Source organism: Leucopleurus acutus (genome assembly GCF_964270905.1).
Source record: "Leucopleurus acutus genome assembly, chromosome: 2".
NCBI classification, from domain to species: domain Eukaryota; kingdom Metazoa; phylum Chordata; class Mammalia; order Artiodactyla; family Delphinidae; genus Leucopleurus; species Leucopleurus acutus.
In genome coordinates, this window is record NC_139143.1 from 125,752,562 (window position 1) to 125,765,568 (window position 13,007).

General features: G+C 39.5%; 1 protein-coding gene across 2 annotated transcripts in view; it reads left to right on the forward strand.

The window, feature by feature from the left end:
• The window catches only part of USP33 (ubiquitin specific peptidase 33), a 63,974-nt gene extending 61,786 nt beyond the window's left edge, over positions 1 to 2,188 (forward strand). For both annotated transcript variants that reach the window (XM_082863100.1, XM_082863101.1), the window contains exons 23-24: positions 624 to 692; positions 1,094 to 2,188. In XM_082863100.1, the coding sequence (XP_082719226.1) occupies positions 624 to 692; positions 1,094 to 1,251 (227 nt within the window). In that variant the 3' untranslated portion in view covers positions 1,252 to 2,188. The remainder of the gene's footprint in view (positions 1 to 623; positions 693 to 1,093) is intronic.
• Positions 2,189 to 13,007: the final 10,819 nt, after the last annotated feature.

Consider the following 13,007-nt stretch of genomic DNA (forward strand, 5'->3'; position numbering starts at 1 on the left):
TTTTTGATAATGAACATGCACTGTACTTTTGTATCCAGGGGGAAAACAAGGTTTCTTTCCTTAAATTAAAAAAAGGATGCACTTTGGGAATTCGCTGGCAGTCCAGTGGTTAGGATTCCGCACTTTCACTGCTGAGGGCCTCGGTTCAGTCCCTGGTCGGGGAACTAAGATCCTGTAAGCCACAGGGCGCAGCTTTAAAAAAAAAAAAAAAAAAAAAAGGATGCATTTTAACATTTCATTTTATCATGCTTTTATTTTTAGTTTAATGGCGGTCTAAAACCAAGAATTGCATTTCTTTTTAAATTACAAAGAATTGTTCTTTTGTAGCATTAAAAGTGCATTTTAACCTGTAATCCCCAAATGGATACTTAAGAAATCATTTTTATTAAATTTTGGATGGTAGTGAGAGAACTTCTCTCAGCTTCTTTCCTGGTTCCATTTTGGGGGAATTAAGACCCAAAAAGGAAGAAGCTCAGAAGAAGACAGTTAAGAACTGACTATAATAATCTGACTAAAAAATAATCTGATTATACAGTTATATCCTTCATTAATTCAGGCATAGAAATATGTAGTTCTTTGGTACATTTATACATTTTGATTATTTGTTTTTCCTTTTGACTTAGATCCTCCAGGTCCTATTGATAACATGAAAATTGCAGTCACCAAATGTGGCAATGTGATACTCAGGCAAGGTAAGTTTGACTAATACTATTAAGCCTTTACTTGTTAGTAATTTGTCACACTGTTAAGAATATATCATCACTAGCCATCTATACCACCTTTATGTCCAGCTCAATGATGTAATTCATACGTGAATTAGGACAAATAGTGGAAAAATTGCCAATGTTTAATTTTTATCTGAAGAAAGATTTTAAGGCTGTTAATAGGAGGCAGGAAAAAGGATCTCTGACTTTTTAAGGCAGACCATAAAGTTGCAACTTGTAACAGTATGGGCCGGTAGTCTGAAGATTCATGTTCCAAAAGTTCTCAATTATTCCTAGAGTATTCATGCTGGGGGTACATTATGAAAGTTTTTGCAGTATGAATATGTAGGTTTGTAAATATTATTCTTTCTCTATATACTTAATTTTAGGAGCAGATTCTGGTCAGATTTCTGAAGAAACATGGAATTTTCTACAGTCTATATATGGTGGAGGGCCTGAAGTTATCCTAAGACCTCCGGTTGTTCATGTTGATCCTGATGCAGTACAAGCAGAAGAAAAAATTGAAGTAGAAACTCGGTCTTTGTAATTTTGAGGATATAGAGAGTTCTAATGAGAAATCATTTTCACTTCTGCTGACATGTTCCCATGCAAAAACATTCCTAAAAGCATGTTTATTTTCTTGATTTTTAATATTTTATCTTTCATTCCTTCTTACTGGGCATTATGGAAGAATGTGTCAAAATGTATAATATTCTACAGGTTGGTATATTTAATGCTAGATAACTTATCATAAAGTCTTTCAGTGTAATATTTTTGAAAAAAGAAGGAATAATTGTGATCATTTGGTAATCAGTAGGTTATCCTTGATCTTTATACTACATGTAAATCCATAGTATCCTTTGTAGCTTTGTAAATACTTTTGCTTTGAAAACTTTTCCATTACCCTAAGCCACCATAATTCTGACCAATCTTTTCAGTTCCCCAAAAACCTAATTTAATTGTATAGTTTTGACATGGCTTCATATAATAAAGAGCCTATTTTAAATGGAGAGTAGTAGTCAGAAAAATGTTGTTAATCTCCTAAAGCTCAGGAAACTGTTAGAGTGTCACGCCTTTTGCACTGCAGCATATAAACTAGCATATTAATATTTACAAAATGTCTTTTTGAGTGTATCAATGGTGTATTTAGTCTGAGTGGAATTTGTGTCAACAGATATTAGTAATTTATTGCCTCTTACACTGTAAAATGTTAAATTTCAGTTCCTATAACCCTGAATAGTATTCATTAATATCAGTAAAAAACTTAGGGTTAGTTTTAGGGCACTTTTTATTTTGAGAGCATGGAGTACAGAATGTGTCAATGAGATTGTTGATAAAGCTGAAGCCTCTTGCAAAATGATTTTTTAAATGAAATGCATAAAGTCTTTTTGAATAATATAATATGCACTGCTATTTGCTTGATTATGTGATGTCAAAAGTTTAACTATATTCCAAGTACAAAAACAAACTGGATTACTTTGAGAATGTTGAATAGCATTCACAATGGCTTTGTTTTGGTTTGGGGCAGCCGCCACCAGCTAAAACAGTGTTATTAAAATTAGTTCAATAAAAATGATTTAAAAATGTAGAACTTGGATGTATTTATTTGATAGATATTAAGGGTGAAGGGTATAAAGGTTGTTAATGTTAGTGTCTTGTTATTTCTTAATCAGAAGTATGCAAAATAAGAAGTCATTTGGTATAGTATTTAAAGTTTTGGTATTTAGTGAAATGAAATAATCAGCCATTAGAATCTATTTGAATTTAAAAAAAATAGTTTTTAGTTTTCTTCTTTCTCATGATTATGCTATAATCCTCTTCAAGGATTGAATGATATAACTGATCTGTCTTTTTTTTTTTTGGGGGGGGTAGGAGTTTTTATTAATTAATTAATTTATTTTTGCTGTGCGAGGGCTGTCTCTAGTTGCGGCAAGCGGGGGCCACTCTTCATCGCGGTGCGCGGGCCTCTCACTATCGCGGCCTCTCTTGTTGCGGAGCACAGGCTCCAAACGCGCAGGCTCAGTAGCTGTGGCTCACGGGCCTAGTTGCTCCGCGGCACGTAGGATCCTCCCAGACCAGGGCTCGAACCCGTGTCTCCTGCATTAGCAGGCAGATTCTCAACCGCTGCGCCACCAGGGAAGCCCAACTGATCTGTCTTGTATCACCAGAGATCAGTGTAATGCCTGGCATTTAGGAGATAATCAAAAAAGATTCATTTTTAATAGTGCTTGCTATTTATTACATATTTATGATGTTTCAGCCACTCAACTAAGGGCATTACTTATATATATATATAAAAATAAATTTATTTCTTTAGTTAGTTTAGGCTATGCTGGGTCTTTGTTGCTGTGCGCAGGCTTTCTCTAGTTGCGGTGAGTGGGGGCTATTCTTTGTTGCAGTGTGCAGGTTTCTCATTGCAGTGGCTTCTCTTTGTTGTGGAGCACAGGCTCTAGGCATGCGGGCTTCAGTAGTTGTGGTACACGGGCTCAATAGTTGTGGCTCGCGGGCTCTAGTGCACAGGTTCTGTAGTTGTGGCGCACGGGCTTAGTTGCTCTGCGGCATGTGGGATCTTCCCGGACCAGGGCTTGAACCCGTGTCCCCTGCATTGGCAGGCAGATTCTTAACCACTGCACCGCCAGGGAAGTCCCGCATTACTTATATTTAATCCCAATTACAACCCCATGACTTAGGTCAGGTGGTTTGCCCAAAGTCGTACAGCAAAGAAGTAGCAGATATGGGACTCCAACTAAAGTCATTGCAACTTTATACCACTGTTCTTATTCACCATATTTTCTCCCACTGAATTATTTTAAAACAGATTATAGTATTACTATTAGATTCATTAATAGCATCTGTCATTGGGATATATAATATGGTAAAGAATACTGGTCTTGGACTTCGCTGGTGGTCCAGTGCTTAAGACTCCGTGCTCCTACTGGGGCATGGGTTCGATCCCTGGTTGGGGAAGTTCCGCATGCCGTGCAGGGCAGCCAAAAAAAAAAAAAGAATACTGGTCTCTAAAGGTTTATATAATTTTTTTTACATTATAATAATCAAAATACATAACAAAAAGTACGTAAAGGATTATTAGCAGTCCCATAGACTCTCAGCTGAAAGTTGGCATATGTGTTAACAGGTGTCAAATAAAAGATATGGTTTATCTGAGGATGATTTTCTTGGAAATACTTAAGCTGAGAAATAGGAAAATTGCAGTTAAGGGATAGTGAGAGCCTACAATATTTTAAGAATACTACATTGATTTATAACACGAAGGTGATTAGTTTTTGGACTCTGGAGTTAGTTTGCTTCTGTTCAAATCCTAGTAGATAAGTCATCTTCCAGCTGTGAGTTGGAACAGAACTTAGAGTTCTCTATCTCCAGTTCTTTTCATCTCTTAAACGAGAATGTTTCAGGTTGGGTTTTCCAGGACGCAGACACTGAGATGGAGGTAGAAGTACAAATGATTCTTGGGAAGTAACATCAGTGAAAGAAAACGGGAGGAAGCAGGAGTTATCAGAACATAATGCTGACCTGACAGAGTTTCTGCCAGCTCCGTGGAAAGATCTGGAGCTAAGGTTGTCCATTAGAGAAGTCTTGCATTGGGCAGAAATGGGTAGGCTCTTGTACTGTCACTGACTAGTGGCTACCTGGAAAAGAGAGTGACCTCATATTGACACTGCAGGGACTAATAGCAAGATGCTATCAGCCAAGCACTCTCCTCTCATCTGGGTAATGAGTGCTTTCTTGAAGAGTGGTCTGAAAATCTGTGTGTATGCCATACTTGATCATAAGATTATGATAGTTATGTGTATTGTTATATATATTATACTTAACATAATTTGGCACTTGATGATGTAGTCCCTTATTCTCTTTCTCCTTTTCAAAATGTGTAACTTTTAAGGACACATCTTTGTAAGAGGGCTGCCAAAAATATTTAATCTGAATCTAATCATGAGGCGGGAGGGAATTGTGATAATTGTTTAAAAAAGGCACATTATACAGAACAGCTTTCCTGGACTCTTAAAAAAATTAGTGTTATGAAAGACAAAAAAAGACTGATGAAGTTTAAGAGAACATGACAACAAAATGTAATGTGTGATCCTGGATTGGAGGTAATAATTTATAAGGAGTGATACTGGGACAGTTGGGGAAATTTGGATAGGGAGTATATATTACATAATAGTAATGTATCAATGTTAAATTTCTTGAGTGTGATAACTACTGTAGTAATGTGAGGGAATGACCTTGGTAGGAAATACATGGTCAAGTTTTTAGGGTTAAAGTCATGCTATATGAAATAAACATATGTGAGAAATAAAGCAGGGAGAGAGAGTGCAAAGAGGTGGCAAGTGTTAATAATTGGCGAATCAAATCAAAACCACAATGACATGTCACCTCACACCTGTCACAATGGCTATCATTAAAAAGAACACAAATAACAAATGTTGGCCAGGATGTGGAGAAAAGGGAACCCTTGTACACTCTTGGTGGGAATGTAAATTGGTGCAGCCACTGTGGAAAACAGTATGGAGGTTTCTCAAAAAACTGAAAATAGAACTACTATATGACCCAGCAGTTCCATTCCTGGGTGTATATCCAGAAAATATAAAAACACGAATTCAAAAAGATACATGCACCCCAATGTTCATAACAGCATTATTTATAATTGCCAAGACATGGAATCAACCTAAGTTGATTCCATCTGCAGATGAATGGATAAACAAGTGTCCATCTGCAGATGAATGGATAAACAAGATGTGAAATGTATATATATATATACTCAGCCATAAAAAGAATGAAATGTCATTTGCAGCAACATGGATGGACTTGGAGGGTATTAGGCTAAGTGAAATAAGAAAGAGAAAGACAAATACTGTATGATATCACTTATATGTGGAATCTAAAAAATACAACAAACTAGGGAATATAACAAAAGAGAAGCCGACTCAGATACAGAGAACAAACTAGCGGTTACAAGTGGGTAGAGGGAAGGGGTGAGGGGCAATACAGGGGGAGGGGATTAAGAGATGCCGACTATTAGGTATAAAATAAGCTACGAGAGTATATTGTACAGCACAGGGAATATAGTTAATATGTTAAAATAACTATAAATGGAGTACAACCTTTAAAAATTGTGAATCACTGTATTGTACACCTGTAACATATAATATTATACATCAACTGTACTTTGATTTTTAAAAAGGTTAAGTAAAAAAATAATTGCCGAATATAGGGGTTCACCCTATTCTTGGAACTTCCAATAGGTTTGAAATTTTTCAAAATAAAAAGGGCATTTCCTGGCAGTCCAGTGGTTATTTAGGACTGCACTTCCAGTGCAGGGGGCATAGGTTCAATCCCTGGTCAGGGAACTAAGATCCCACGTACCGTGAGGCCAAAAAAAAAAAAAAAGTTGGGGTCAAAAAGCAGTTGTTACCAACCCTACTTCCCAAGTTTAAAAAATTTAATCTCCCTTGATCCTGACAATGACTCCATTGCTCAGAAAGGTTATGATTTTGCATTGCAAGATTATGGATTCGGGTTAATTAAGAAGTATATACTCCGATACTCATATATCCTGAACTATTACTAAACTGCTTGCAGTTTTAAAATGTAGTTTAAGAAGGCATAGAATTTCAGAACCATTTAGAATCACTGAACTTAAAAAGTGAAGATGGGAAGACTAACAATATCTATATACCTTTACATGGTAATCATAAGATACTTATTTTTGCATCAATTTAGTTCCCAGAGTTTAGTGACATCTTTAGTGATCCTTTGTCAATTCGTCAGGATAACATACTACCACACCAGCTCTTCCAAACCTTGCCTTTCCCTTGGTTGCAGTAAATAATCTTACCCCTCTTTTGTTAAGATTGAGGAGGCATAAGCTTCTTTGTCTTCTGTTGCCACCTCTTAATATTTGGCATCTTTCTGCATTAGAGAAAGGAGAAGCCCTTCTGTTTCCTTCTCTGACTTCCTGTCTTCACCCATGAATTTATTTATTCATTCAGGGTACTTTTCATGCCCTTTCACTTCCCTCAGTACATTGTTTTTTAATTAAAAAAAATTTTAATTGAAGTATAGTTGAGGTACAACATTATGTAAGTTACAGGTGTACAATATAGTGATTCACAATTCTTAAAGGTTATACTCCATTTATAGTTATTACAAAATATTGGCTATATTCGCCATGTTGTACAATATATCCTTGTAGCTTATTTTATACCTAATAATTTGCACCTCTTAATCCCTGACCCTTATATCGCCCCCACTTCCCTCTACCCACTGGTAACCACTAGTTCTCTGTATCTGTGAGTCTGCTTCTCTTTTGTTATATTCATTAGTTTGTTGTATTTTTTAGATTGCACACATAAGTGATATCGTACAGTATTTGTATTTTTCTGTCTGACTTATTTCACTTAGCCTAATACCCTCCAAGTCCATCCAAGTCCATCCATTTTCTGCAAATGGCAACATTTCATTCTTTTTTATGGCTGAAGTGGTAATCCATTGTAATACACCTCAGTACATTTTAAAATTAAGTATCGGGACTTCCCTGACGGTCCAGTGGTTAGGACTCAGCGCTTTCACTGCAGGGGGCACGGGTTTGATCCCTGGTCGGGGACCAAGATGCCACATGCACCACATCATGGCCAAAAACAAAACAAACAAATTTAAGTATCCACACCATAGACTTTCTCAAACTTCCCCTTTTCACTTGCACCTTCCCCTGCCTTCACTCTTGCTAAATTTTCCCTTATTGGGAGGGAGAAGATGAGGGAAGTTAGTATTTCCTAGACCAATTTGCCACACCATATATATTTTTTTATTGAGGTATAGTTGATTTACAATGTTGTGTTAGTTTCAGGTGTACAGCAAAGTGATTCAGTTATACATACATATATCGATATATCTATTTTTTTCAGATTCTTTTCCCTTATAGGTTATTACAAAATAATTGAGTATAGTTCCCTGTGTTATACAGTAGTTCCCTGTTGGTTACCTATTTTATATATAGTAGTGTGCATATGTTAAACTCCTAATTTTCCCTCCCTCCACCCTTCCCCCCTGGTAACCGTAAGTTCGTTCTCTAAGTCTGTGGGTTTCTTTCTGTTTTGTAAATGAGTTCATTTGTATCATTTTTTTAAGATTCTGCATATAAGTGATATATGATATATGTCTTTGTCTGACTTAACTTCACTTAGTATGATAATCTCCAGGTCCATCCATGTTGCTGCAAATGGCATTATTTCATTCTTTTTAATGGCTGAGTAATATTCCATTGTATATTGGAATTTCTTTATCCATTCACATATTGATGGACATTTAGGCTGCTTCTATGTCTTGGCTATTGTAAACAGCACTGCAATGAACACTGGGGTGCATGTATCCTTTCGAACAATGCTTTTCTCCAGATATATGCCCAGGAGTGGGATTTCTGGATCATATGGTAGCTGTTTTTAGTTTTTGAAGGAACCGCCATACTGTTCTCCATAGTGGCTCTACCAGTGTACATTCCCTTCAATGGTGTAGGAGAGCTGCCTTTTCTTCACACCCTCTCCAGCATTTATTTTTGTCGATTTTTATTTTATTTTCGGCTGCATTGGGTCTTTGTTGCTGCGCGTGGGCTTTTCTCTAGTTGCAGCAAGTGGGGGCCACTCTTCGTTGTGGTGCGCAGGCTTCTCATTGCAGTGGCTCCTCTTGTTGCAAAGCACGGGCTCTAGGCATGCGGGCTTCAGTAGTTGTGGCACACAGGCTCAGTAGTTGTGGCTCGCGGGCTCTAGAGCGCAGGCTCAGTAGTTGTGGCGCACGGGCTTAGTTGCTCCAAGGCATGTGGGATCTTCCCAGACCAGGGCTCAAACCCGTGTCCCCTGCATTGGCAGGCGGATTCTTAACCACTGCACCACCAAGGAAGCCCTGTTGTAGACTTTTTAATGATAGCCATTCTGACTGGTGTGAGGTGGTATCTCATAGTTTTGATTTGCATTGCTCTAAATAATTAGCGATGTTGAGCATCTTTTCATGTGCCTCTTGGTCATCTTTATGTCTTCTTCGGAGACATGTCTTTTAGGTCTTCTGCCCATTTTTTTATTGGGTTGTTTGCTTTTTTGATATTGAGCTGCATGAGCTGTTTGTAAATTTTGGAGATTAATCCCTTGTTAGTCAGGTTGTTTGCAAATATTTTCTCCCATTCCGTGGGTTGTCTTTTCTTTTTGTTTATGGTTTCCTTTGCTGTGCAAAAGCTTTTGAGTTTAAGTGGGTCCTATTTGTTTATTTTTGTTTTTATTTCCATTACTCTAGGTGACGGATTGAAAAGATATTCGTGAGATTTATGTCAAAGAGTGTTCTGCCTGGGACTTCCCTGGTGGCACAGTGGATAAGAATCTGCCTGCCAGTGCAGGGGACATGGGTTTGAGCCCTGGTCCGGGAAGATCCCACATGCCACAGAGCAGCTAAGCCTGTGTGCCACAACTACTGAGCCTGCGCTCTAGAGCCCGCGAGCCACAACTACTGAGGCCTGCATGCCTAGAGCCCATGCTCCGCAACAAGAGAAGCCACCTCAATGAGTAGCCCGTGCACCGCAATGAAGAGTAGCCCCTGCTCGCCACAACTAGAGAAAGCCATCACACAGCAATGAAGACCCAATGCAGCCAAAAATAAATAAATAAATTTATTTTTTAAAAAAAGTGTTCTGCCTATGTTTTCCTCTGAGAGTTTTATAGTATACAGTCTTACATTTAGATCTTTAATCCATTTTGAGTTTACTTTTGTGTATGGTGTTAAAGAACGTTCTAATTTCATTTTTTTACATGTAGCTGTCCAGTTTTCCCAGCAACATTTATTGAAGAGACTGTCTTTCCTCCATTGTGTAGTCTTGCCTCCTTTATCATAGATTAATTACCCGTAGGTGCATGGGTTTGTTTCTGGGCTTTCTATCCTGTTCCATTGACCAATATTTCTATATTTGTGATCTATATTTATTTTTGTGCCAGTATCATACTTACTGACAAAGTTCTTACTTGATTGGTCTACACTCTTGTTACTGAAACAAACTTGGGTCCCCTTGCCTGTGCACAGTAAAGCCAATCTACTGACACCAGGTCGTGGTGAAGGAAAGTGCAGCATTTACTGTAAGGCGCCAGACAATGAGTCCAGGGCAGCTAGTGTTCAAAACATCCCAACTCCCCCAGTAGGTTTCAGGGAGACATCTTTATAGGCAAAATTTGGGGGCAGGGCTGCCGGATGTGTAACTCTCCTTTAATTGGTTGGTGGTGAGGTAACAGGGTGGTATTCCAGGAATCTCAATCATCAGCCTTCTGGTTCCAGTTGGTCTGGGGTCCAGTGCTTATGCTCAGCCTGAAGTTACCATCTTCCACCTGGGTGGGGATCTTAGTTCTTGTAGAAGAACTCAGAGATATGTATCAAATTGTTATTCACATCCCCCAGGAGGAACCAGGATTTCACCCCATTCTGCATTATTGTTTCTTTTTTTAGAAAAATTATTAATTTATTTATTTTTGGCTGTGTTGGGTCTTCGTTGCTGCGCACGGGCTTTCACTTGTTGCAGTGAGCGGGGGGGGGGGGGGGGGGGTGGGGGTGGGGGGGTGGGGGGTGGGGCTACTCTTCATTGCGGTGCGTGGGCTTATCACTGTGGTGACTTCTCTTGTTGTGGAGCACAGGCTCTAGGCGTGTGGGCTTCAGTAGTTGTGGCTCACAGGCTCAGTAGTTGTGGTGCACAGGCTTAGTTGCTCTGTGGCATGTGGGATCTTCCCGGACCAGGGCTGGAACCCGTGTCCCCTGCATTGGCAGGCGGATTCTTAACCACTGCACCGCCAGGGAAGCCCCTGCACTATTGTTTCTTGATTGCTCCTCCTTTGTTTTTGCATTCCCTCATTTCCCTGGTTAGCAACTGTTTGTGTCTGCCTTTTGGAATACAGGGGAGGTCTAGGAGGCTGAATGAAGCCTATTTCCTACAAACAAGAAACAGGGGACATAGAAAGGGTTTATACCGGGAGGGCCGCACAGGGTCCTGCTCTGTTTCACTCCTTGCTTCCACTTCAGTATTTACCCTCTTTACTTTTCAAATCTCTGGCCTTTACTGTTGCCACCTGGCTCAAAAAAATTTTTTTCTCTTATATGGCTTATTAGCAATCATTACTATTTTCATAACTAACTTTGGAATATTATTTGCAGTTAATTATATCAGAAAGATGCAATTTCCTTGTATTTTGAAGCTACTCCCTTAAGTCTCAAAGGAAGATGATCAGTTTGAATATACTAGTTACCATTTTGAAGGATTGTGAGTAAAGAGATTAGGAAGAAACTGCTGTGTAACCCAGATTGGGACTTGAACCCACAGTATTTTAACTGAGATCACACACCTGGTCTCAGGACTTAATGAAGCTCAGGTTCTTGATGTCTCGTCACAGAAAGAATTCTGAGAGAGACAAAGTGATAGGTAAGAAGATTTGTTTGTGGAGAAACACACCCCACAGAGTGTGGGCCGTCTCAGAAGGTGAGAAAGGCACCAGGGTATGGGGGTTGTCAATTTTTATAGGGGTGGTAATTTCATAGGCTAATGAGTGGGAGGAGTATTCCAGCTATTTTGGGGAAGGGGTGGGGATTTCCAGAAGTTGGGCCACTGCCCACTTCTTGACCTTTATGGTCAGCCTGGGGACTGTCATGGCGCCTGTGGGTGTGTCATTTAGCTTGCTGATGTGTTACAATGAGCGTATACTGAGGCTCAAGTTCTAGTGGAAGTTGACTTGTCTGCCATCTTGGACCTATTTGCTTCTAATCAGTTTATGTCATGTCCTTGGGCTGTGTCATTCTTCTAAAGGTTGTGCCCTGCCCCCTTACCTCCTGTTTCTCTAGGGAAAAAACAATGGGCTATCATTCAAAACTATTAACAACACAACCACTACTAATCCCTACTAATTTTGAGTTCTTAGCAAGTGTCAGACATTAGGCTAAATGTGTTTACAAACAAATTAATGTTCCTGAGTACATACAACTATTAAGTGTCAGAATTCAAGCCCACATGTGTCTGATTCCAAAACCTATGCTTCTGTCAGAAGTCACAAGTAAATTTCCAGTTAGAAAGTCCAATGACTTTCTCAGTGACAACTATATCCTGAAACTTCCCTCCTTCAAGTTGCATGGTGCTGCTTTCCACCCATTTTTTTCTTCTCTGCATATCTGCCTACTGTGGCTTCTCTTTCTGGATGTTAAATGATAAATCTCTGTCGTTCTACCTTTGTAAATACATATCCTCTTATTTAGGGAGCTCGTTTACTCCCTTGCTTTCAACATCATGTCTTTTATTATTATTTTTTTTGGCTGTGCTGCACGGCTTGTGGCATCTTAGTTCCCTGACCAGGGATTGAACCCAGGTCCTTGGCACTGAGAGCAGGAATCCTAACCACTGGACCACCAGGGAATTCCCTGAATATCACTTCTTTTATTTTTTTTAACATCTTTATTGGAGTATAATTGCTTTACAATTGTGTGTTAGTTTCTGCTTTATAACAAAGTGAATCAGCTATACATATACATATGTTCCCATATCCCCTCCCTCTTGCATCTCCCTCCCTCCTACCCTCCCTATCCCACCCCTCTAGGTGCTCACAAAGCACCGGGCTGATCTCCCTGTGCTATGCGGCTGCTTTCTTTTACTTTTTTATTTTATTATTTTAAAAATATTTTTAAAAAATATTTATTTAGCCTGTGCCAGGTCTTAGTTGTGGCATGCAGACTGTTAGTTGCAGCATGCATGTGGGATCTAGTTCCCCAGTGGTCCACAAACTTTTTGGCACCAGGGATCGGTTCTGTGGAAGACAATTTTTCCACAAAATTGGGGGGGTAAGGTTCAGGCGGTAATGTGAGAAACGGGGTGTTCAGGCGGTAACGCGAACTATGGGCGGCGGCAGATGAAGCTTCGCTCGCTCGGCCGCTGCTCACCTCCTGCTGTGGGACCCAGTTCCTAACAGGCAGCGGACCGGTGCTTGTCCATGGCCCAGGGGTTGGGGACGCCTATACTGCCCTGATCAGGGATCGAACCCAGGCCCCCTGCATTGGGAGTGTGGAGTCTTACCCACTGGACAACCAGGGAAGTCCCAATATCACTTACTTGAAAATGATTCTCAAGTATATTTTACTACCCTCAATGCCTCTTACAAACTCAAATTTCTCTTTGCCGAATGTACCTACTTACATGTCAGTCACCTAAAACTTGAACAATCTGAAAAGCAATATAAGTAGTCATTGGCAGAATGGGCTTCAGAGCCAGTGTATCGATTACTT